Source organism: Myotis yumanensis, unplaced genomic scaffold (genome assembly GCF_028538775.1).
Source record: "Myotis yumanensis isolate MYYU_CA2020_CCGP unplaced genomic scaffold, mMyoYum1.0.hap1 SCAF_11, whole genome shotgun sequence".
Lineage (NCBI taxonomy): Eukaryota > Metazoa > Chordata > Mammalia > Chiroptera > Vespertilionidae > Myotis > Myotis yumanensis.
The window spans coordinates 44,161,152-44,185,154 of record NW_027223762.1 but is presented as its reverse complement, the minus strand read 5'-3'; the positions used below and the strand labels follow the sequence as shown (position 1 = coordinate 44,185,154).

The window sequence follows — 24,003 nt, the reverse complement described above, 5'->3', positions numbered from 1 at the left end:
GTAGAGCATCTAGCACAGCGGTTCTCAACCTGTGGGTCGCGACCCCTTTGGGGGTCGAACGACCCTTTCACAGGGGTCCGCCTAAGACCATTGGAAAACACATATATAATTACATATATGTTTTTGTGATTAATCACTATGCTTTAATTATGTTCAATTTGTAACAATGAAAATACATCCTGCATATCAGATATTTACATTATGATTCATAACAGTAGCAAATTTACAGTTATGAAGTAGCAACGAAAATAATTTTATGGTTGGGGGTCACCACAACATGAGGAACTGTATTAAAGGGTCGCGGCACTAGGAAGGTTGAGAACCACTGATCTAGCACACAGCGGGCATTCAGGAATCGTCAGTTCCCTTGAAGGCGGCGTCTGGGCCAGTCATTTTCTTGAATATCCTCATAGTGCTTTAACACAGAAAATACTTCCTAAATTGATTGTAATATGAAGCTCACAAACCCAATGGCCTCAGAAAGGGCAGATCATGCCTCCAGTTACAGCGTGCATTTATTTAACAAGTCTGTATCAGGCACTCACTAAGTAGCAATGCATAGTAAATGCCGAAGTACCTGAGGGGCTTGACACTGTGCAGGTACCAAGACATGATCCGTGTCAAGACTGGCGAAGCCTTGGAGGGGAGAGACTCTGCAGGCAACCTCCATTCAGGTCTGACACATAGTTTGAAGCAGCGTGCCCAGGAGCAGAGAGAGGAGTGGTAGGCTTGAGACTGACAGAATGAGCCGTTCTTCCAGGATAAAAGGGTGGGGCAGCCCGGCCCGTGCGGCTCAGTGGTTGAGCGTTAACTTATGAACTAGGAGGTCACGGTTTGATTCCAGGTCAGGGCATCTGCCCGGGTTGCAGGCTCCATCCCCAGTGAGGGCCATGCAGGAGGCAGCTGATCAATGATTCTCTCTCATCATTGAAGTTTCTATTTCTCTCCCTCTCTTTTCCTCTCTGAAATCAACAAAACGATATTTTAAAAAAGATAAGTAAAAGGGTGGGGCAAAGGTGAGAGGGGGAGAGAGAAGCATCCCATCATGTGGGAAACACAGCTATATTCCGGAACCATAGGGAGCCTTGTAAGTTTTCTGGAATGAGTGTTGGGAGATGAGGTTATAAAAACATGGCAGCTCTACCCTGGAAGGGCTGAGGGGCAGCTATCTGGGAGCAGGGATGGGGCGGGAGGCCTTGACACTGTGCTTTTGCATAGCAACCTCGGGTCTTTTTTGTGCAGGGTTGAGTTGGGGTGACTTGGGAAAGGGATGAGGACTGGTGGTGGTCCTGGGCGGCTGTGGGAAAGGTGGGAATTGGGCACCTTCAACTAGAGAATGGAGATGAGGAGCGGGGATTTGAGAGACTGCAGAGATGAACAGGCAGAATTTGGTGAGAAGGGGAGTGAGAAGAGAGTTGGAGGGGCAACGATGACTCCAAGGCTTCCGATGTGAGCAAGCGGGCAAGTGGAGAAGCAGGAGAAGCAGCTTTGTTGGCTGAGGTGGAGGTGGGATGAGACCCTGTTCCGTACGCAGTGAGCATAAGGGATGCCAGGTAATGACATCCACAGGTCCACATGGCTCTAGTTTTTTGTTGTTTTTTAAAAAAATATATTTTATTGATTTTTTTACAGAGAGGAAGGGAGAGGGATAGAGAGTTAGAAACATCGATGAGAGAGAAACATCGATCAGCTGCCTCCTGCACACTCCCCACTGGGGATGTGCCCGCAACTAAGGTACATGCCCTTGACCGGAATCGAACCTGGGACCCTTGAGTCCGCAGGCTGACGCTCTATCCACTGAGCCAAACTGGTCAGGGCTCACATGGTTCTAGTTTTAAAAATCACTTCCTGTCTGGGATTTGCCTCAAGATAATCTGAGAGCAGTGGGTAGGCTAGAGGTGAGACAAAATTGGCTATGAGCAGATCGCCGGCATGGGTGAGAAAGCAAAATTAGCTCAGACTAGGAAAAAACAGGCTGACATTCATGAGGCTGGGAGGACAGACACAGGTACAAAGTTACCATGAAACAATATTCTCCCCCAGGGCAGCTGCAGCTAAAGTGTCAGAACCACCCCCTTCCCTGCGTGACTACTGCTTCCTGACTCACTGAGAAATCCTGTTCCCTAACGTGACAGACCATCAGAAACTTGGCTGTTTGAAACTTTATCAGTGAAAATGAAACACCCTCTGCCGCCAGGAGGATCTAAGTCACATTGACACAGAGATGTGGTCTTGATTTGCAACCTGGGGTCAGAGCCCCAGGTAGGGGCGTCTGAACACAAGATTCCACGTGTCGTAACTTTGCACTTTCGAAGGAGGTGACGGGGTCTGCTGCACAGGTCAGCCCCGATGTTGACTCCTGCTGTGTTCTGAGGCCAGGAAAACACTGCTGTGTTTCCATTTTACCTATACTCCGTCCTTCCCCCCAATCCTGTAACTTGCTCTTTGCCTGTTTGGTGAGACACCCCCATCCCCCCCACAGTCCCTTTGTGTGTGGTCTCCTTTGTTGCGATGAGTTAATAAGTCTGATTTCGTCAGACTGCAGGTTTGTTGCTACGGTCTTAGGCTGTCTGGGCCAGGACATGGGTAATGGGGATACAGGAGGTCTTTGTACTATTCCCTCAGCTATTGCAAATGATTCATTTTCCATGACATTTCCAGGTTTTACAAAAGTCCTCGCCCCACGACAATAGCACCAGCAATGTCAGTGTTTGAGATCTGTGGAAGGCAGAACAATAGCCCCCAAAGACATCCACCTCCTAATTCCTGGCGCCCGTGGATGTTACTTACTAGCAAAGGGACTCTGCAGGTGTAGGAAGGCTAAAGACCTTGAGGAGTATCGTGGATTATCCAGGTGAGTTCAGTGTCATCACGTGGACCCTTAAAAGCAGAGAACCTTTCCTGGCTGTGGTCAGAGAGATGCGACCATGGAAGAAGAGTCAGAGGTGCAACGTTGCTGGCTTTGAAGATGGAGGGAGGGGTTGCGAGCCAAGGCATGTGGGCAGCCTCCAGAAAGGAATGCAGCCCTGCTGATAACTGGATTTTAGCCCAGTGAGAACCAGTGAGGTGCTGACCTACGGAACCGCGATGTGATCAGTCTGTGCTGCGTTAAGTCACGTTGGTGGCCATTGGATACGGCAGCAGCAGATGAAGTCAAGATCGCCCAGAGGAGTGAGGAAAAAATGAGTCAAGGGTGCCTGGGGGCCACCGATATTCGGAGAATGAGTCAGCCAAGGAGACAGAAAGGGACACCAAGCAGTGAGACAGCTGGAGGAGACCAACAAGGAGCGAGCTGCAAGGAGGAGAGAGTGGTCCAGAGATTTAACCCTCCTCCTCTTTAAAGGGAGGGCTGAAGGAGTGAAACGGGCTTTGAAATTTAAAGCACATGTTATTTCTTGCTTCCTTTTCCCTGTGAGTCTAGTATTTGCATATGACAGCCTCTTCCACCTGAAACCATCGATCACTTTCTCCCTTCATGTTGAAAGCCAAAGAGGTTGAGAACTTTCACAACCTCAGTCCATGTTGTAAACCCATCAAGGTAATAGTCTGGTTCCAGAATGGCAGGTTTTAGCACATCCTAAGCCAGAAAGAGACGGAGCTATTTTTATCTGTTAATTCAAGTTATTTGACTCTGGAGGACCATCCCCAAGCTGGCCTGACAGTGTAGTCCTGGTCACCGTTTCAACACTCCTCCCACACCCATCCTTCCCTGAGACTCACGGTCCCAAATGACTGCTCCTCATGAAAATATTTACTCTCTTCCCAGACCATCTCAGCTACTGGTTTGGAAAATGGCAAATCGTTTCACCCAGGTGAGACTGTTGATGGCTTGGACTATCTTGAGAGAACATTTATGTTCACAAATGAAAATAAACACTGGATTTGTTTATTTTCAGGCTTGAAGACTAAGTGAAGAATGTAGAGAGGAGTATGTTCTTATTAAACTCACGAACCTCATCTGGTTTTGGCTGTCTGGGCCGAACATCTCATGCTCACAGGAAGACTTAGGCCTGTGACTTTTTCTCTGCCTGAAGACTCTACCCCATTCATTCTTCAGAATTCAGCACCGTCATCAGGGGGCTGTCCCAGGTTCCGTTGGCCCCTCCTGTTATAGGCCCCACGGTACACCTGTGTTTTTCCTTGTGAAGCACTCACCACACCTGCAATTATTTGTTCAGTGTCTATCACCTTCTCCATTAGACGACAAGTTCTGTGAGGTGAAGACAAGGTCTCCCTCTGTGGTGTCCACTGCTCTCTCCTTGGTCTCTAGCACATGAGATACCCAAACCTGTTGATTGAATAAATGAATGAAGGCTGAGGGCTGAGTGCTCTTCCCCTGGGTTTACAGGTGATTTCTACATTATTGGTTCCTAGAAGCATAACTAGGAATTAAACATTAAAGCCAAGGACCCTTAAAGCTAAAGGACCAAAACCAATGAGTTTCCAAAACACACCTAACACCCTGTATTAATTCCTGGTCTTGTCAAAGCCTGAAGCAGAAAACAAACACAAGAACAAGTGGGACAGACTTCTGACGGTGCCAAGACAACTCAATGGGAGAAAGATTAATCTTCCTAAAAATGGTGTTGGGACAACCAGACTTGCACATGCAGAAGAATGAACTTGAATTCCTTCCTTACACCAAACACAAACATTAATACACTACAACGTGGATCAACCTTGAAAATGAAAGAAGCCGGTCACAAAAGGCCCCCTATTACGTGATTCCATTGATATGAAATGTCACGAATAGGTACATCTACTGAGACAAAAAGAAGATTGGTGGTTGCCCGGGGCAGGACTGGGGCTGACGGGGGGGTTGTTGGGGGTGGGAAATGGGCAGTGACTAATTGTCATGACACTTCTTTTGGGGCTGATGAAACACTTTGGAATTGATTGTGGTGATGGTTGCACAACCCTATGACTACACTGAAAACCACTGACTATTCACTTTAAATGGGTGCCTTATATATGGTATGGGAATTATATCTCAATAAAGCTGTTAACATTTTTAAGTTGAATTAAGAAATGCTGTGTTGCTTTTTCAACACATCCCATTTGTTAGAACCCGCTCCCACAGCATTTCCCAAGCATGAAGGAGAACGGGTTTCTGACTCCGGGACGGTCGGAGTCCCGACGCTCTCGTTTGCCGCGTGTGTGCCTGCACGGCTGTCAGGGGCTCGGGGCAGGAATGCTGCTCTCGGTGACTCACGGGCCTGCAGGCTTCCTGCAATGGAGCACTTCGATTTTATCGCACCACGTACTTTTCTCTCTCAACAACTTGTCCTTGAAGCTGGAAGTGCAACGTAAAACATTTTCTTTCTTTCCAGCATAGACGGATCCCTCCATTAGGGTCACCTGAAGTTCACTGGGTAAGGTGTTTGGAGCAGGCCACAATGACAGGATGACCAAACCCTCAATATTAGATGCTGAGCTTTTGGGCTCCTGATTTGTTCTCTCCCCACCTCCCTCTTTCTTTTGTCATGTTCTTCAACTCCAGGACAAAGGTCTGAATCTCCACCCCATTCTCCACACCGAGTGCTGGATGGGAAGAGAGAAGGGGGCTTCCTGGAGTTCGGGCTCCACTTCCTGGCTCTGGGGCCTCACACCTGAGCACCCACCCACTCCTGAGCCACTCACTTCCCTTCTTCATGCCCATGGCAGGGCCTGGTTAGGGTCCTGGGAGCAATTCCTGCCCTGGCATGTCTGGTTGGTGAAGGATTCAAGAAAAAAAGCTAAGACCTTTCCCAGGTGAAAATGGCTAGTTTGGAGGGGAGTTCAGAGCAGGCACCAATAGACACACGCTGAAATAAATGAACAATGGGATTAGCAAAATAAACAAAACTTAAATAAACTTTATTTAGAAGACTTTGAGATACAAAAGAAGACCATGGCATAATCTTAGGTAACAGACACCACAGTGGAGTGTCAGAGCCCTAGAGCAAAAGGCCATGGGGGTTGGGATGGAAAGGTGGTTGGCTCCGTGTTTTTCTAGCTTCAGAAAGTCCTAGAAGCCCCAGTCACAGCCACAACATCCTAGTATTGGTTACAAAGTATCTACGAAGGTGTTTACCTGTGGGAAAGAGGAAACCCAAAGTTCAATTTCACATTTTCAGCAGACTATACAATAGTCCATGCACATGAGGACGTGGCTAAGCCCGTGAGTTTCTGTGAAGAAGGGAAGTCAGGAATGGAGAGGAAATGTGACTTGCCCAAGGCCACACGGTATCGAGTGGCTGGCGGAGTCGGGAACAGAATCAAGAAGTCTCAGTTCGCTAGTTCTACAACACTCTAGAGGAGGAAGTTAGCTGGGAAGCATGTATTGCAAGTCAATTATTTAACAATTATCAGCCCAAAATACTTTAGAAAATCAGGATTATATTTGTAACTTGTATAAGGCTCCACAGACTTTGGAATGTGCAATGCAATTCGAGGCATAAAGCACAAGACCCATTATATTAAGGTCTGAAGTAGAGAGAAAAGTGCAATAAAGGGACCTGGCTGGTGTGACTCAGTGGTTGAGCATCGACCCATGCACCAAAGGTCGCTGGTTCCATTCCCAGTCAGAGCACATGTCCTGGTTGCGGGCTTGATCCCCAGTAGGGGCGTGCATGAGGCAGTCAACCGATGATGTTTCTTTCTCATTGATGCTTCTATCTCTCTATCCCTCTCCCTTCCTCTCTCTCTAAAAATCAATAAACATACTAAAAAAAAGGAAAACCATTAGAAAGCAGTTCCCCACCTTTTCCATGAATTCTTCTTCTTTGGTTACATCTTCACAAAAATCATCACTGACATCCAACACCAGCACTGGAATGTTCAGCAGAGTCTCAAAGTGGAGCCTATGCAAAGCGTGAGCATTTAGGGAACAGAAAAGAGGAAGCTGAGCCAAGCTTCACACCCTCTTAATAATTCAGAGAACAGATCTAAAGTCACATGGCTCCTCAATGAAATGGCATATAAACAGCATTTGAAAAACAATTCACATGGAGGCATGGAACATACCTCAATGTGGGGTTAGGGGAACAAGAAGAGATAAACCAAAGAACTTATACACTTACTAGAGGCCTGGTGCATGAATTCGTGCACAAGTGGGAACCCTTGGCCTGGCCGGCGATCAGGGCCATCTTGCCCAGTCCCGATCGGGGCGACTGGGGCCGGCCAGCCAGGGGAGGAACCGTGGGAGGTTGGCTGTGGGAGCGCACTGATCACCAGGGGGCAGCTCCTGCATTGAGCGTCTTCGCCCTGGTGGTCAGTGCATGTCATAGCGACTGGTCAACCGGTTGAGCAGTGGACTGGTCATAACGGTCACATAGGCTTTTATATATATATATATATATATATATATATATAGATAGATAGATATGCATAGCCCATGGACACAGGCAATAGGGTAGTGAAGACCTGGGGTGGGGGGCTGGATAGAGGCTGGGAGGAAGGGGTTAAGGCAGGGGGGTTGGAGATATCTGTAATACTATCAACAATAAAAATATATTTTTAAAAAAACAATTCATATGGGGCTGGGTGAAATATGTGAAGGGATTAAGCAAAACAAATGAACAAACAAATAAATAGAAACCTCAGACACAGACAACAGTGTGGTGATTACCAGAGGGAAAGAGGGGTTAGGGAAGGTAGAAGAGGATATGGGCAGGATAAAAGGTGATGGAAAGAGACTTGACTTGGGGTGGTGAACACACAATATGATATACAGATGACGTATTATAGAATTGTATACCTGAAACATTATATGTGTGTGTGTGTGTGTGTGTGTGTGTGTGTGTATACCAGAACGCCATAACGACCAGTTGCTATGATGCCTACTGTGGCCAGCGAACCAGCCCAATTGGGGAGGGGCAGACCGGCCAACCTCCCCATGGCCCCTTCCCCAGTTGGCCCCGTCCCCACCCCCGATGGGCCCCTACTACCTCGATCGGCCCACGGCCCCTTCCCCCAGACAGCTCTGTCCCCGATCAGCACCCCCACACTCTGACCAGGGGCAGGACCAGCCAGCCAACCACCCATGGCCCCTCCCCCAGGCTGCTGGCCCCTGATCAGCCCCCCCACCCCATTCAGGGGTGGGGCCGACTGCTCCCCCACCCACAGCTCCTCCCCACGGCTGGCCCTGCCCCCAATTGGACCCCCCCACCCCAATTGGGGGCGGGGCCCGCCAGCCAATCGACAATGGCCCCTCCCCACAGCTGGCTCAGCCCTGATCGTTTCCTCCTCCCAACAGGCCTGGCCCCGATCCACCAATTGGAGCCAGGCCAGCTGGCTGGACCCCACCCATGCACGAATTTGTGCACTGGGCCTCAAGTATAATCATATTAACTAATATCAACCCAATAAATTTAATAAAAAGTAAAATAAATAAATAAACCAATTAATATGTTTAAATTGTTACAAAGATGCAAAGAAATTCTGTCACCTAAGGAAACATCATTTAGCTCTGGCCAGTGTGGCTCAGTTGGTTGAGCATTGTCCCATGCTCCAAAAGGTCTCTAGTACGATTCCCAGTCAGGGCACATGCCTGAATTGTGGGCTCGATCCCCAGTAGGGGACATACAGGAAGCAGCCGACTGATGTTTCTCTCACACATTGATGTCTCTCTCCCTCCCTCCCCCTCTCTCTCTCTTTCCTTCCCTCCCTCCCTCCCTCCTTCCTTCCCTCCCTTCCTCCTCCCTCTATCCCTTCATCTCCCTTTTTCTCTAAAAACGTTGATAAAGCCCTAACTGGTTTGGCCCAGTGGATGGAGTGTCGGCCTGCGGACTCAAGGGTCCCAGGTTTGGTTCCGGTCAGGGGCATGTGCCTTGGTTGTGGGCACATCCCCAGTGGGGAGTGTGCAGGAGGCAGCTGATGGATGTTTCTCATTGATGTTTCTGGCTCTCTGTCCCTCTCCCTTCCTCTCTGTGGAAAATCAATAAAATATATTTAAAAAAATAAATAAATAAAAACGTTGATAAAAACATATATATATATAGATATATAGATATCTATCTATATCTATATATCTATATATCTATATATCTATATATCTGTATATATATATAGACATATAGATATGTAAATAAAATTTAGCCCTTGCCAGGTGGCTCAATTGGTTGGAGCATCATCTCGTATACCAAAAGGTTGCTAGTTCAATTCTTGGTCAGGGCACATACCTATGTTGTGGGTTTGATCTCTGGTCAGAGTGTATAGGGAGACAACTAATCAATGTTTCTCTCTCACACTAATATTTCTCTCCCTTCCTCACTCTCTAAAATCAATAAACATACCATTGGGTGAGGATAAAAAAGAAAAGAAATACCATTTAGTCATTAAAAAATTCAGTAAAATTAGCTGGAAAGACAAAGGCTGAAATTTCTCTTTATTCTTGAAAGCCCCAAACATTTTAAGTGACAGCATACCACACTTGAAGGGAGGAAAGGCCAAAACTAGAAATGTCAACTTAATTTCTCTAAAATTTTTTAGCCCTTCACCCTGAGCCAACTATATCATCATCACCAATCACCACGTACAACCCAGTGGAACTTTAAAAAAACAGAAAGCTGGGGAAATAAATTCTAATAAAGTCTCTTGGAATATACAGATTACACCCACTATTAAATTTCTGAGTCGGATAACGCTAGACATTTCCAACCACTTCCAGGACATCCTGAACCTTCCTCTGCGGCTGCATGTTGAACTGTATTTGAAGGGCTGGCTCTGGAGAGCAGGCCTCTGTCTGCTGCTCTCTACTCCACTTACTTGGTGGTCTTGTGAACAAGCCAGGCCTCGTGTTGGCCATGAAGCTGCTCAAGATATTCCAGCTCAATTCCTCTCTCTTCTTCCCTGCCCCTCCGGTGTAGTCTCTTCAAACAAACCTAAAAGATAATAATCCCCGGGCCCCATTGAGCTCATTTGTTTTCTTGGCTGTTACAATGCAGTCTTGGGGGACTCTCAAACCCACTCAAGCGTTCTATCATGGGCTCTACAAGCCAAGACCTTCCTCCTGTGGTCTTGTTTTCTCATTCAATCACAGGTTAAGGGCAAACATTATCCACCTGTGAATCTGGAATCACCTTTCTTTTTCCTCCTCTCAACCACACCCAGGAAGTCACTGCATGTTCTTTAATCTCTCTCCAGTTCATTCTCTCCTTGTCTCTCTCTTCTCTACCCCAGTCATGTCCTTATCACCTCTCACCTGAACTACAGCAAGAGCCTTCTGACTCTCTGCCTCCTAGCGACGGTGATGTGTATGGGGAGGGCCCAGGCCTAATGTCAGAAAGTCCAGGATAAAATTCCTGTCTCCACCATGCACTAGCAGTGCAATCTTCATGGGCTTCCATTTCCTCACCTGCACTCTCCCACAAGTTGCTGTGAGGATTCACCCAGGTGAGCATGCCACATTCCTAGTCACAGCTGTTCTTTCCTCTCAGTCTGTTGCTCAGTCCTCTCTTCCATAGGACTCCAAAATAATGGCCTTCCTCTCCTTGCCTAAAACACTTCACAGGCTCATTGTATACCTACAGCCACCACCCCTGGGTTCGAGCAGATATGAGTAGCATTATATTTACGAAAGAATAAGTAATCGGAAACATCTCTTTCAAACAGCACTCACTGCAGCAGAATGCAAAATCTGCATAGGTAAGATAAAAAGCAAAAAAAAAAGGGGGGGGGACGGTTTGGGACTAACTCTCCTTCCCTCCCTCCTTCCAGAGTGTGCTATTTCCATTCTGCTCTCACATGGTAGAAACGTTTGAAGCACAATGGCTCAGAGAATGTCACCTTTACCTGTCACAAGGCCATTCCTGGAGTCCGGGCACCTCTCCTCTGTCTCCACTCTCAACTTCCTTAGCTCCTTTCCTGGACCCACTGCTTCAGCCAGAGCTGCACTCCTGCCTGCAGGCAGGCCACGCTTTCACCCCCCCACGCTTCTGCTCCAAATGCCTGCTTTGCATGACCTGCCTGCCTTCCTCTCTGCCTGGCAAACATTTCATCACTCAATGTCATCTGTCCTGGAAGGACAGGTGGATTAACCCACTGATTCAGGACTACCCTCTTCCAAACACTTAAAAAAACCTATCCCCAAATGTAAACTTTATCCCCAAATACAGTGCACAGTATTCCCAAAGACGTAGTCTTTGCTGTTTCCCTCTTGTCCTATCGTCCCTCTAGGGCAGCGGTTCTCAACCTGTGGGTCGTGACCCCTTTGGGGGTCAAACGACCCTTTCACAGGGGTCGCCTAAGACCATCGGAAAACACATATATAATTACATATTGTTTTTGTGATTAATCACTATGTTCAATTTGTAAGAATGAAATTGGGGGTCACCACAACATGAGGAACTGTATTAAAGGGTCGCGACATTAGGAAGGTTGAGAACCACTGCTCTAAGGCAAGCATGTCAAGCTTGTGACCCATGGGCCACATGAGGCCCACAACGAATATTTTTGCGGCCCAGCCAATATAATGGTATGTAAAAAACGTTTTAATAACAATTTCATAACTTAATTTTTACAATATCCTGTTATACATAATTATTAATAACAAACTACAACATTCGCTAATGACCGATTACTATAATCGTGTTGTATTCATTTCCCTTACGCGCTTTATGCGCAGGTGCACTATTTCTCTCGACTAATACTAGTGAGGAATATTTTAGCAGCCGATTGCCACGTCATTAGTTTTGGACTGACTTGTTTGGTGTGTGCAAAAGGAAATGTTTTGCTTTCGGAGAACAAGAAAAATAGGTTTACTTGCGTTACACTTATTAATTTGTGCAGTTAGTCAGTGTCTGGTAAGTTAATGTTCAAGTAAAAATATTAATTTTTATTAAAATTTTCTATTATTTTATGTTAACGATTACTCATTTATTTCAGCCCTTTGTATTCAGCATGCCTCTATTGAAATAAACCTACGTTTCTATGAAAATTGAAGCTTTTGTTTTTTTGCGGCCCACATAAACTTAAACCTTGTTTATTTGGCCCGTGTTAGCCTTTGAATTTGATGTGCTTGCTCTAAGGAGACAAAGTCACATACACAGATCTCATTCACGATCTTATGTCCAACTTTTCAAATTGATTAAAAGAGACAGATCGGAGAAACCAAGATGGCGGCATAGGTAAACACCGGAGATTGCTGCCTCGCACAACCACTTCAAAAATACAACTAAAAGACGGAACGGACATCATCCAGAACCACAGGAGGGCTGGCTGAGTGGAAATTCTACAACTAGAAGGAAAGAGAAAAGCATACCGAGACTCAGAGGAGGCGCAGTGCGGAGGTGAAATACTAAGGTGCGGAGGTGCTTGCGGAGCGGGCTGGCGGCTAAGGGCGTGGTTGTCGTTTTCAATCGGGAGGGAGTCTCAGGCTCTGAGCACCAGCTCCGGGCGAGTCTCTAGGGACCCAGACTCATACGGGAGAAGCGGGACTGTCTGGCATCGGTCAGAACCCGAGGGCAGCTTTCTCTCCGAGGGGCTTGCAGCGATTAATGGGACACTGAGAAGCAGAGTCTCTGAGGGCAAGACTGAGAGCAGCCATAATTGCTAACCCTGCCCTGTTGATCGCGTGGGACCCGCCCCGCCCAAGCCCTGCAGGGAGGCTTTTGCTGGATAGCCTCAGGCAAAGGCTAGATTAGCACCTCCGTAGAGATCCAGGAGCCAGGAAGCCCAGAGGTCAGAGTGGGACCATCCAGTTTGCAGCTCCGTGGAACCATAAAAGACACACTCAGGGGGCAGACTCAGTGAGCACCAAAGCCCCATCAAAGCAAGTCTAGCCCCAGAGGGGTGTCTCCAGCACAGAAGTTCTCCCACTGCAGACACAGCTGATTCTCACAGCCAATTGGCCTGGAGGTCAATTCCTCCCAGTGATAACTACAACAATCAAGGCTTAATTACAACAAGACTGTGCACAAAGCCCACAAGGGGGTGCACCAAGAGTGTCTACCTCAGGTAATTGGGACACTTAGCACAGAAAGGCACTCTATCGACACAGCGAAGCATAAAAAATGCCGAGACAAAGAAACAGGACACAAACGACAGAATTGGAGGAAAGCAAACTGCTGGATATAGAGTTCAAAACCTCACTTTTAAGGTCTTTAAAGAACTGTCTAGAAGCCGCTGATAAATGTAGTGAGATCTTCAAGAAGACTGGTGAGACCGCCGATAAATGTAGTGAGATCTTCAAGAAGACTGGTGAAACCCTCAATGTTGTGATAAAGAACCAACTAGAAATTAAGCATACACTGACTGAAATAAAGAATATTATACAGACTCCCAACAGCAGACCAGAGGATCGCAAGAATCAACTCAAAGATTTGAAATACGAAGAAGCAAAAAACACCCAACCAGAAAAGCAAAATGAAAAAAGAATCCAAAAATACGAAGATAGTGTAAGTGAAAGGGCGAGGGCTAGGCCCTCCACCTTGCCCCAGGGTAAAGGCTAGGCCCTCCACCTTGCCCCAGGGTAAAGGCTACACCCTCCATCTTGCCCCAGGGTAAGGGCTACGTCCTCCATCTTACCTTGGCCACGTGTTTGGCAAGGAGCTTCTTCCCGGAAGTCTAAGACTCTGCTAGCCACACCCAGGAACAAGACATCGACTTGCGCCTGGCCAATCGGCAGAGCACAGTCCTTTCTCCTCCCCTTACTCCAACCCCCTCTATATAACCGGTCTCTAGGCGGGGTTCTGTCTCTTGGCCACTTGGCTAGCCGATGTGTCGGTGAGTCTGGTGGATGGAGAGCTCAAGCTAGCTTGAAATACAGATTCTTCTGCTTTTGCATCGGATTGGCTGGCTCCCTGATGTGGTTTCTTGGGAATCTTGAAGTCTGGGCATAACAGTAAGGAGCCTCTGGGACAGCTTCAAGCGTACCAACATACGAATTATAGGGGTGCCAGAAGAAGAGAGAGAGAGCAAGATATTGAAAACCTATTTGAAGAAATAATGACAGAAAACTTCCCCCACCTGGTGAAAGAAATAGACTTACAGGTCCAGGAAGCGCAGAGAACCCCAAACAAAAGGAATCCAAAGAGGACCACACCAAGACACATCATCATTAAAATGCCAAGAGCAAAAGACAAAGAGAGAATCTTAAAAGCAGCAAGAGAAAGAAACTCAGTTACCTACAAGGGAATACCCATACGACTGTCAGCTGATTTCTCAACAGAAACTTTGCAGGCCAGAAGGGAGTGGCAAGAAATATTCAAAGTGATGAATGCCAAGAACCTACAACCAAGATTACTTTATCCAGCAAAGCTATCATTCAGAATTGAAGGTCAGATAAAGAGCTTCACAGATAAGGAAAAGCTAAAGGAGTTCATCACCACCAAACCAGTATTATATGAAATGCTGAAAGGTATCCTTTAAGAAGAGGAAGAAGAAGAAAAAGGTAAAGATACAAATTATGAACAACAAATATGCATCTATCAACAAATGAATCTAAGAATCAAGTGAATAAATAACCCGATGTACAGAATGAACTGGTGATTATAATAGAATCAGGGACATAGAAAGGGAATGGACTGACTATTCTTGCGGGGAAAGGGGAGTGGGAGATGCGGGAAGAGACTGGACAAAAATCGTGCACCTATGGATGAGGACAGTGGGTGGGGAGTGAGGGCGGAGGGTGGGGTGGGAGCTGAAAGGAGGGGAGTTATGGGGGGAAAAAAGAGTAACTAATGTAATAATCTGAACAATAAAGATTTAATTTAAAAAAAAAAATAAATAAATAAAAGAGACAGATCTAACATGTTAATACTCTTAGGACTTATGCGTTCTGGTCTCTCCCTCTTCCCTGAATCAATAATGGTTCCAAACTCAGATGAAGTCCTTGTACCAGGAATTCTATAGTGTAGTTATATAATAAGGAAAACAATATGCAAAATAGGGACTCAAGTGCCAAACTGTGAGGTTAGGATTGAAGTGCAGCAGTCAGATAAGGGAGAGAGCAGTTGGGCCCCAACAGTCCGACAGGTGTTTCCTGGAAAGAGCAGGAGCTCCCCCTTTATCTCTGGTACCAGCTCACTGAGCACCACTCTGAGAGCCGGCTGCTGTGCTAGGCCCTGGGCAAACACAGTGGCATTTTGGCTGTATCGGGTGACAGAGGGAGGTCTGCACAAGGTGCTCCAACGGCACATTAAGGGGGCGGGGGAGACCTAGGAGGCAGGCCAGAGTCCATCCTGTTCAGGGCTGAGCCCTGGGCCTGGCAGAGTAGGAGGTCAATAAGTATTTGCTGCAGGCATTCATTTAATGTTTTAATATCTGACGTAGCCTCCCTCCGTCCGTTTACCTTTTCCTCCTACTTTTATCTTTTTCATTTCTACTTTCCTTCACTCTGAACCTGCCTCTTTCCTTCCCTTTTACCTTTCTGCCCTTTCATCCCCACCCTACAGCCAATAGCTCAAGACATTTCCCCTTATTCTCCTCCCTCCCCAATCACACAGCTTTACACCCGACTTGCAGCTACGCAGTTCTCTACCCCACTGACAACCAACCAATGTTACTTTTTTTATACTTTCAGAAATATTGTACACATATGTATTCTTACCCCCATATTTACATACACATATCTACATAAATCTTTTTAAAAATATATATATGTAAAAAGTGTCCTACTATATATTCTGTTCACTTCGATTGTTTCCATTAACTTGCTTTCACAAACAATGCTGCCTTGAATATGAGACATTTTGCCCACGTGGGCGTATAATCATGGAGTAAGTTCCAAGGAGCATAATTAATAGGTCAAAAGGCATGTGTACTTGCTGGTATACACTGCCAAACTGCCTCCTTAGAGGCTAACCACTCTAAATGCCCGCCAGCAAGGTAAGCTTCAGGATTTCTAAACATAGCAAAGCTCCCTAAGTTTCCTCTCTGAGAGAAAAATGTTATCAGAATTCATGAAAATGCATGTTTTTAAAAAAATGTGACATTATGTTTTCAATTATACACAGGGGCAGAGCAATTTTTATAAAAGCTTTATTTACTCATTCATTGCTGGCAGGCCAACACTGATGCTAAGGTCTCTCCTATTAAAAGGCTAACATTTCCCTTTTGACTATTAATTTGCTTAACAGAGCAAACTCTATCCTGCAGAAGTCTAGGTAAACTATTCTGAGCATTTGGCATAATTCTTGCTTTACTGACACGGTTACAAAAATTCTTTTAAAAAAAATCCTGCACAAACAGTGCTTCAGTCTGGTCCCTCTTCACCTCAGTCACACGGGGAGGACACACCTGAATGTAAATGGGAAAGATAGTGTGTATTCAAATGAGCTTGGGTGGGACCCTTCTGCCCATCTGCCCAGTCACCTCACCCTCCACCCTCAGGAAAAGCTGCTGCGTACACTGCTTGGAGGCAGAGGCAGACACTGATGGTGACTACTAGTGGCCAGCCCACTGCTTCCCAAACGCAGGTGCCCGTTCCCAGCCTTTCCACGCGGTCTCCCTGTGAACAGTGTCCGGCAAGGCCGGCTCTTTGCAGCACGCTGGCCGGCTGCACTCTCTCTTCCTGAGTCCCTGGGGTTGGGTGGGGACACTGAGGCCCCGCCATTTTTCTTCTAAAGTGTGGGTTTTTTAATTTTATGTTATTGTTGGCTTGCTTGCTTTTTGGCATTTAGGGGAGAAGGTAGAAAGGAGCAAAAGGCCCTACTTAGATCCATCTCCCGTGCTCTGAGCTCATGTTTACAGGGCTCTGCACTGGAACACTGATTACTGTGCAGCTCTTTATCCGGATGTTTTAACCTCTGCTCTGGTCTTCTCTTGGATATAGTTACTTCTTAATCTCATAGGAGAGGTCAGGGTGACTTCAGGGAAAGGCTATCAGAATTCCTGGGTCCCTGACTCCAATGCCATCAAATCAGCACCAAAATCCCCAGCCAGTCTCTAAACAAACTATTTTTCCTTTTCTACCATTAGGTTGCAATAATCTTTCAACTCCCCTCATTCTTCCCAGCTGAAATATCTCCATTAGTCTCTCCGAAAAGGTGTATCAGCCACGCCACCACCATAACAGTGGTCACCACCACTGTCCACATCAATGCCCCTTCCCACAGTCATCCGGGTGCACCAGAAGGGAGCCTCTCTTGCTTTCCCTGCTGGGTCCCAGTTCAACCTCAGCTCCCGGAAACAAAGCCTCTGCAGCTAGCCAAGCGCCCTGGTTCACTCTCGGGAGTGAGTCCACCGCTTCCCTGTCATCAATACTGTCTTCATGGCACTGAGCTGATTACGTGGAAGTTGTTTCTCTTGGAAAAGGTTAGGTCAGCACTCAGTCCTGCTCATCCTCAGCCCCCAGCCCACTGCTTCTTGCAGCCGTCCATCTCATGACTCCTACTAGAAACCCGTCACCCCTTCAAACTCCAACCACAATCCTCACTCAGTCCCACAGCCTCTCACTCCTCCTTGGCCCTGGCCATGAGCCCTCGAGGGACCAGGACTCCTCCCACCGAGGTGAACCCATTCTCGGCTACTTGAAGCCATCCTCTTTGGCAAGGTCTCTTTCCCCTAATCACCGACACCAATCCCCCAGCCTGCCACCCAAGCGTAATCACTTTCATAACACACCTCTTCTATTAATACTCGCAGGCAATGAGGACTAACTGAGAGAAGTCACATAATTGTGACCCAGCCAGTCAACTTGCAAGGAGTGCACCTAATTTCAGCTTGCTTCTTATCCCTGAAGGTTCTAGCCCTGTGGCCTCACTGAATCTTCAGTGCAGTTCCACTTTAAACCGTAGACCCTATTATTTCTGTGGAATCTCTTTATTTCCTTCTATGATCTAGTTTCTGCATCACAATCTCCAGAAACTCCTGACACAAAGGCCCCAGTATCTGGTCCCATCACACTCCTTCCCTTTTTCCTGGCTGCCACTTCACAAGGTGAGTCCTTTCCTTCTTCCTGGTCCTCTCCTCTCTGGCTCCAGCGAGCCTGTGCAATGGGGCTCTCCCACCTGTTTTTGGACCCTACTCAGCCTGCTCTCAGGCTTCCTCCTGTCCACACGGATCAGTCCTGTCTCTAAGAAGCAAGACCTCCAGCCTGAAGAGAGCTTTCCCTCCGAAGACTATGTGGGCTATCTGGAACTGGACTATAAATTACAAAAATGCCTCCAAGGCTGAGAGCAACACATCTCAAAAATATCTCCTGCCTCGATAACTCTCTCATCATAGGTGTTTCTTTCGCTCTTTCTCTCCCTGCCTCTCTGAAATCAATGCAAATATATTTTTAAAAAGCAAACCTCCTGATTCAGAATCCCACTCCAGAAAAGCCCTTAGAGATTGCTGGTCTGAACCACTGGATTTAAGAGACAAGAACCTCCAGGGAAAGGTTTCCAGGGGCTGCCCAAGGTCCCTGCCAGTCAGCAGGGGCCAAGATCACTGCCGTCTCCAGAGACTCTGGTGCTCCCTCTCTGATATTACCCTGTTCTGTGCTCGGCTGGCACCATGGTCCAAGTCAGAGAATCATGGAAAGCAACTTCTGTACTCCATCCTGCCTTACCGGCAGTATCCTCAAGGCTCAAGATGGGGCTATAGCTCAGGGCAGTACCAGGATGAGGTGAGGAAACCGTCCTCTTCCTCCCCACTTCCCATTCAGAAAACCACTAAGACCAGCACAGAGGGAGGGAAAAGTGGAGGCAATTGGCTATAGGTTACCTAGTCAGAGGGTCCAACCTGTAAACCCTGGGTGATAAAGATAACGCCCCCCCGCCCTTGCTCTACGACTACGATGTTGCTACATCAAGAGAGCCCCTTTCTATGCAATTAATTGCTTCAGCCTTCTGCTGCAGAAAGCCTGCGGGAAATGGGGCGCTGGATGTTAGAATGAGAGAGGGTTTACCTACCGCTCTCCGTGCTCCAGATAATACCCACAGTCTAATTTCTCCAACCAGGAAATACATCAGGGGAGTAGGGGACGTCTCCTCTTAAGTTTCATATGGCCTTTAAGTCAAAGGCTATGGGTTCTGCATTACCTGGGGAGTAGCCTGAAGGTAGATGAAGCCGTGTAATTGGAGCCGGCTGGCAAACTCCTGCAGGAGAAAAGAATGCCAGTCCTGGTAGATATGCCACTCCATGTCATTGAGGGAGCCATTTTCAAACAGATTCTTTGCAAAGATATACCTGGTTGGAAATGTAAGCGGGGTGGTGGGAGGGGAGAAGAATGGGAAATGGAATGGGCAAAGGAGAGAAAGAAGCAGAAAAATCAATAACCAACTTGCTCCACGTCTGTTCAAACCAATGAACCCTTTTCAATTTTGAAGAAATCTGAATTTTTAACATATATCCCCCTCCTGCTCAACACTAAGATGGAAAATAGCATTTAGACTTTAGAGGCCCAAATCACAGCTCTCCAGACGAATCCACGGGAGGAAAGAGGGCCCTGGAAGAGTGTATTTATCATTGGTCACTAACCACTTTTCCTGCCGGAAACCAGTCAGAACATACGGAAAATGGTGCATGTATACTCAAACGTTTGAGACTTCCTTATTATTACTGTAGCAGCCCCCAAACAAAAGCCAACCTAGCATAAAGCACCCACCACAAGTCATTTAAAGACTGGGGGCTTCTGCGTCTCCAGGCTGCTGAGCCAGCCTGCTGTTTAGCTGAGAAGTGGAGAAGGGGCTGGATCTCCATAGGTGGCATCACCCACGAAGCAGGAGATGCATTTCCTACTAACTGCGGGATTACCAAGGAAGCAGACTTTCCTCCAAAGTACACGAGCTCTTTCCTTGCTTCATCTGCTGCTGAGCCTCCTAGATATAGGAAAGCTAAAGCTAAAAATCGACTAGCTTTGCCCCTTGCTTACTTACTAAAGGAGCATCTGGTGAATAGGAAATCAGAGCCAACCAGAAACCATGGCTTCAGAAGGGTCAATTCTGCTTTCAATCTGAGGCATCTTGATATAAAACACAACTTACATCCTAAACAATGAATTGCAGTTTCTAAGGCAACGCTCAGCAACTGGCCACTTCTGAGAAAATGAAATTCGGAGTTCTTGTGTACGAATGGCTCAGGGAAGCATACACTGCATGGTTGTGTGTTGTGGTTAAGAGAATGGGCTGCAGAATCTCATTCCTGAGTCTGATCCTAGCTCCAGATATTCACTAGCTCTGTCACTGTGGGCACATCATCAAACTCTCTCAGCCTGTTTCTTCCTTTGTTTAAAGAGAGAACTGTAGATGCCTGGCTGGTGTAGATCAGTGGTTGAGAGTCAGTCCGTGAGCCAGGAGGTCACGGTTTGATTCCTGGTCAGGGTACATGACTAGGTTGTGGGCTTGATCCCCAGTAGGAGGTGTGCAGGGGGCAGCTGATGGATGATTCTCTCTCATCATTGATGTTTCTCTCCCTCTCCCTTCCTCTCTCTGAAACCAAATATGATTTTTAAAATCATATTTTAAAAAGGAGAGAACAGTAGAAACGAACTCACAGAGTTGTGAGGATTGTACGTAACTCACAAGTACTTAGAGGAGTGAACGGCACCTAGTATTCAAGGCGTCTTAACTGTCATTGTAACTACTTCTTTGCACATTACTTCTTCTATGAAGAAACCAATTTGAGAGCTCCAGAGGTCAACTCTTCCAAGCTGGAATTTTAGATAGAGCCGAGCTAAAGGTAAAAAGAGGTGACTTCTGTAACTCAATTTCTGAAAAATCTTTTCCACTTCTTCACAGGTAACATGGAAATTAAGATCTATATAGAGAAACTGACTTTCAGTTAATAAGCCCTATAAAAGGGCCCTCCCCATTTTTCCAAAGCCAGGGGTGATGAGGGGTGAGGAGAAGGGCCTGGTGCTGAATGCTAAGGGGAGAGAGAGTACCACAGCTGTCTCAGGGCAGGGGCTGCCAAGAATCAACTTAAGAACCTGCTCTAAAACCACATGCTATTGTTTCTCATAACTCGAACAGAAAAGATTTCAATTTCTTCCTCCCCGTCATCCACTCTCCCAAACAACCCGTGTTCCTCCTTTGAAACACATGTAACATGCGATCACACGTGCAGTCTCAGAGCTCCCTGCTGGACTAGGTCACTGTGAAGGCAAGGAGGGTTTGTGTTTTGCTTCCTGTTGCAGCCCCCAGGCCTGGCCTGGCGCCTGCACCCAGACGACACTCAATGTATCTGTGCTGAGTGAATGCACACATGAATGAATGTTTAAGAGTGAAAAGGCTCTAAATTACCATCAGGACTAGAATGTGTAATTAGTTATCCTTTCTGTCTCAAAAATGCTCCTTCTGAAGAAAACATCTAGGATGTGGTAGCTGCCTATAGTGCAATCAATTCTCATCTCTTCCCAGTAAATGGTAAGATCTTGTAGCTTCTGAACAAAATATTTCTTTCTCTTTTTTTAGGATGTTTATTTATTTTTAAAAATCTTTATTGTTGAAAGTATTACACCTGTCCCCCTTTTCCCCCCCATCGACCACTTATTGCCCGCCCCCACTCCCCACCCCCCGCCCCCCACCCAGGCCTCCACCACCCTATTGTCTATGGCCATGGGTTATGCATATATGCATACAAGTTTTTTAGTTGATCTCTTCCTACCCACCCACCCACCCACTCCTGCCTTCCCTCTGAGATTCCACAGTCTATTCTATGCTTCTGTGTTTCTGGATCTATTTTAAACAAAGTATTTCTATTTCTGAGGGGTCTCTCACATGTCTACCTCACTAAAGGGCTAGAAATGATGGTGAGTACATTTCCAAGTAACCTAGGTGGTTCTATGCAACTCATCTCCTAGTCCAGGAGGCACGGCTTGGGAGAGGAAAATAGGAAGCAGTATACCCAACAGGTGAAAAAAACAACACAAAATCTAGGGCCCAACCATTTGTAATTCACAAATTAAGCTTTTATAAAGAGTGGGCTCTCCCTTGCAGTACACAGCAAGGGAATGCGTAGCCCACAGGGTTTGCTTTACATATCTTGTGTGATTTTAAGTAACACTAAAACAAATCACATCATATTAACAAACATACCCTTATTTTTCCCTCCAGGAGGCTTTACGGAGCTCTAAAAAGTAGAACAAGTTTGTCTAACTTGGAATTAAAGGGTAACCAACAGTGTCTTCAGAAGTGACTGGACAATGACAATGCAGCATTTTCCATTTTGATAACTCAAAGGGGCTTAAGATAGACCATGATGCTTTAAAGTTTAAACCACCATTGCACACCGACACAGGTCATTCAGGGCCTCAGGTCAAAACAAAACAAAGCAAAACAGCAATATCCAGATCAAGGCACCCTCGCTTGTCTCCAAATGGCTTAAGTCGCAGCCTGGCCTCGTGGCACAGCCAGGAATGCTGGAGCCTGGATGGACTGTCTCCTCTGGAACAGATGAGCTGAGTCCCCAAGTTAGCTGTTGGCCTTCATTAAAAGTGACTCCACACCTCACTCCCTCAGGTGGTCAGGGCAATGCCCTTCCCATGACCTGACAGAGGCAGTGTATGTCCACTACAGACTCGGGCCAGCACTATAAGCCCTGTCACATAACAAGGGGTCAAAGAAGGATAAATCTAAAACAGACGTCAATTTCACAGTTGTGCTATTTCTTCTTAGAAATCCTTCCTTGAAGAATAAAAAAAGGATGAATATGTCTCTGCCATCATTTTAGAAACACATTTTTAATTCTGCTTACTGTCTTCTCCTAAGTAAAAACCAACCACTGATCCACTTGGTTTCCTAGAACACACACTGCTTCCTTTTTTTGTTTCCCACACTGCTTCTTAATTGTCCGTTCTGTGCCTTTTAACATGCAATGTTCTTATTAGGTATCTACCAGCTGGCCTCTGTGCCAGAAAAGAAGAGGAAAAATAACCAGTGGCAATGTGGGAAATTTAGTGCATGTAGTTTATGAAAAATATAATTTCCCCTCTTGATATATATGACAGCCCTGAGGAACTGTAAGTCTGAACAAATCTATAAAGTGTTGTCTTTAAAAAAGACAACGATTTTTTAAAGTTTAATGTTCAATGACCAGAGTGGTGCAGAGTCTGAGCAAGAAGAGAAAACATGCAGCGCTGAGCGTGGGGCTCCTGCCTGGGGCGGTTTCAGGGTCTTACCTGTCACTGTACACAGACCTCTCAAAGATCTGTACCCCTTTCTTGGCCTGTAAGACTTTCTCGGGGAAGGGCTCCAGCTGTATTTTTAGGCGGCTCATAAAAGAAAACGTCTGGAATGTGTAGGACCATCGTGCTGGCTCCCGGTACATCAAATCCAGCAAGTTTCCAGGATTTAGGGTACTGAAGGCCTGGAGGGAAATTACAAACAAAGAGAGAATTTCCTAGAAGGCATGTTTACTTCATGGTGTTTACCTTCTCCCACCCCCCCAGCAGGTTTAATAATCAACGCGAGAAGCAATTACAAAGGTTTCCTTTAGTCAATGCTACGTAATTAAAGAAGAGATTTTCCTACTTTATTAGACAAGAATCTGATAGAGGGAGATGACATGTCACGTTCAACATACCAGAGAAGAGCAGAGGAAGGACCACACATAGAATTGAGCCGTACTTACTGATTGGTGGATTTGTGGAGTCTGTCTGAGGGGGAGTTAATAGTCAATAACCATCTAAAACTCTACTGGGAAACAATGTTTTCTATTGTAACACTTTGTTACCTCCCTTTGGAGCTCCCTTTGTCACTATTTGTTTATAAAACTTCAACCCAGAGAAGAAAGCAAGTGATGGCTTGATGTGAAAATAGGACCAACCAAACAGAATTCCCTCGCCCCCCCCCCCTCTCCTCTCTCTCTCTCTCTCTCTCTCTCTCTCTCTCACACACACACACACACACACACACACACACACACACACGGGCTACAAGTTTTTAACAAACAAAACCCTCCTTCCTCCTCCATTCTACAGACTTTATGGAGGACCCACTTACTCGGTACGTGCAGGTGGCATGTGTGGGACACTCAGGAGCCCTGGATTCTTTCCTGAGCTCTGGCATGACTCAGGGCAAAAGTGAGTTTTGCACAAAGCACTCTGGACCCAAATTCACTCAGTCACCATTAAATGAAGGCCTATGTGAATGAGGC

General features: G+C 46.4%; 1 protein-coding gene across 3 annotated transcripts in view; it reads right to left on the bottom strand.

The window, feature by feature from the left end:
- Nucleotides 1-5,835: 5,835 nt before the first annotated feature.
- DGUOK (deoxyguanosine kinase) overlaps nucleotides 5,836-24,003 on the bottom strand; it is a 40,435-nt gene continuing 22,267 nt past the window's right edge. For 2 of the 3 annotated variants that reach the window (XM_070428468.1, XM_070428470.1), the window contains 5 exons: nucleotides 23,027-23,214; nucleotides 18,948-19,095; nucleotides 9,748-9,863; nucleotides 6,743-6,842; nucleotides 5,836-6,073 (listed from right to left, as the gene is read on the bottom strand). In XM_070428468.1, coding sequence (XP_070284569.1) covers nucleotides 6,047-6,073; nucleotides 6,743-6,842; nucleotides 9,748-9,863; nucleotides 18,948-19,095; nucleotides 23,027-23,214 — 579 coding nt within the window. In that variant the 3' untranslated portion in view covers nucleotides 5,836-6,046. The remainder of the gene's footprint in view (nucleotides 6,074-6,742; nucleotides 6,843-9,747; nucleotides 9,864-18,947; nucleotides 19,096-23,026; nucleotides 23,215-24,003) is intronic. The other variant, XM_070428469.1, reaches the window with a different exon arrangement.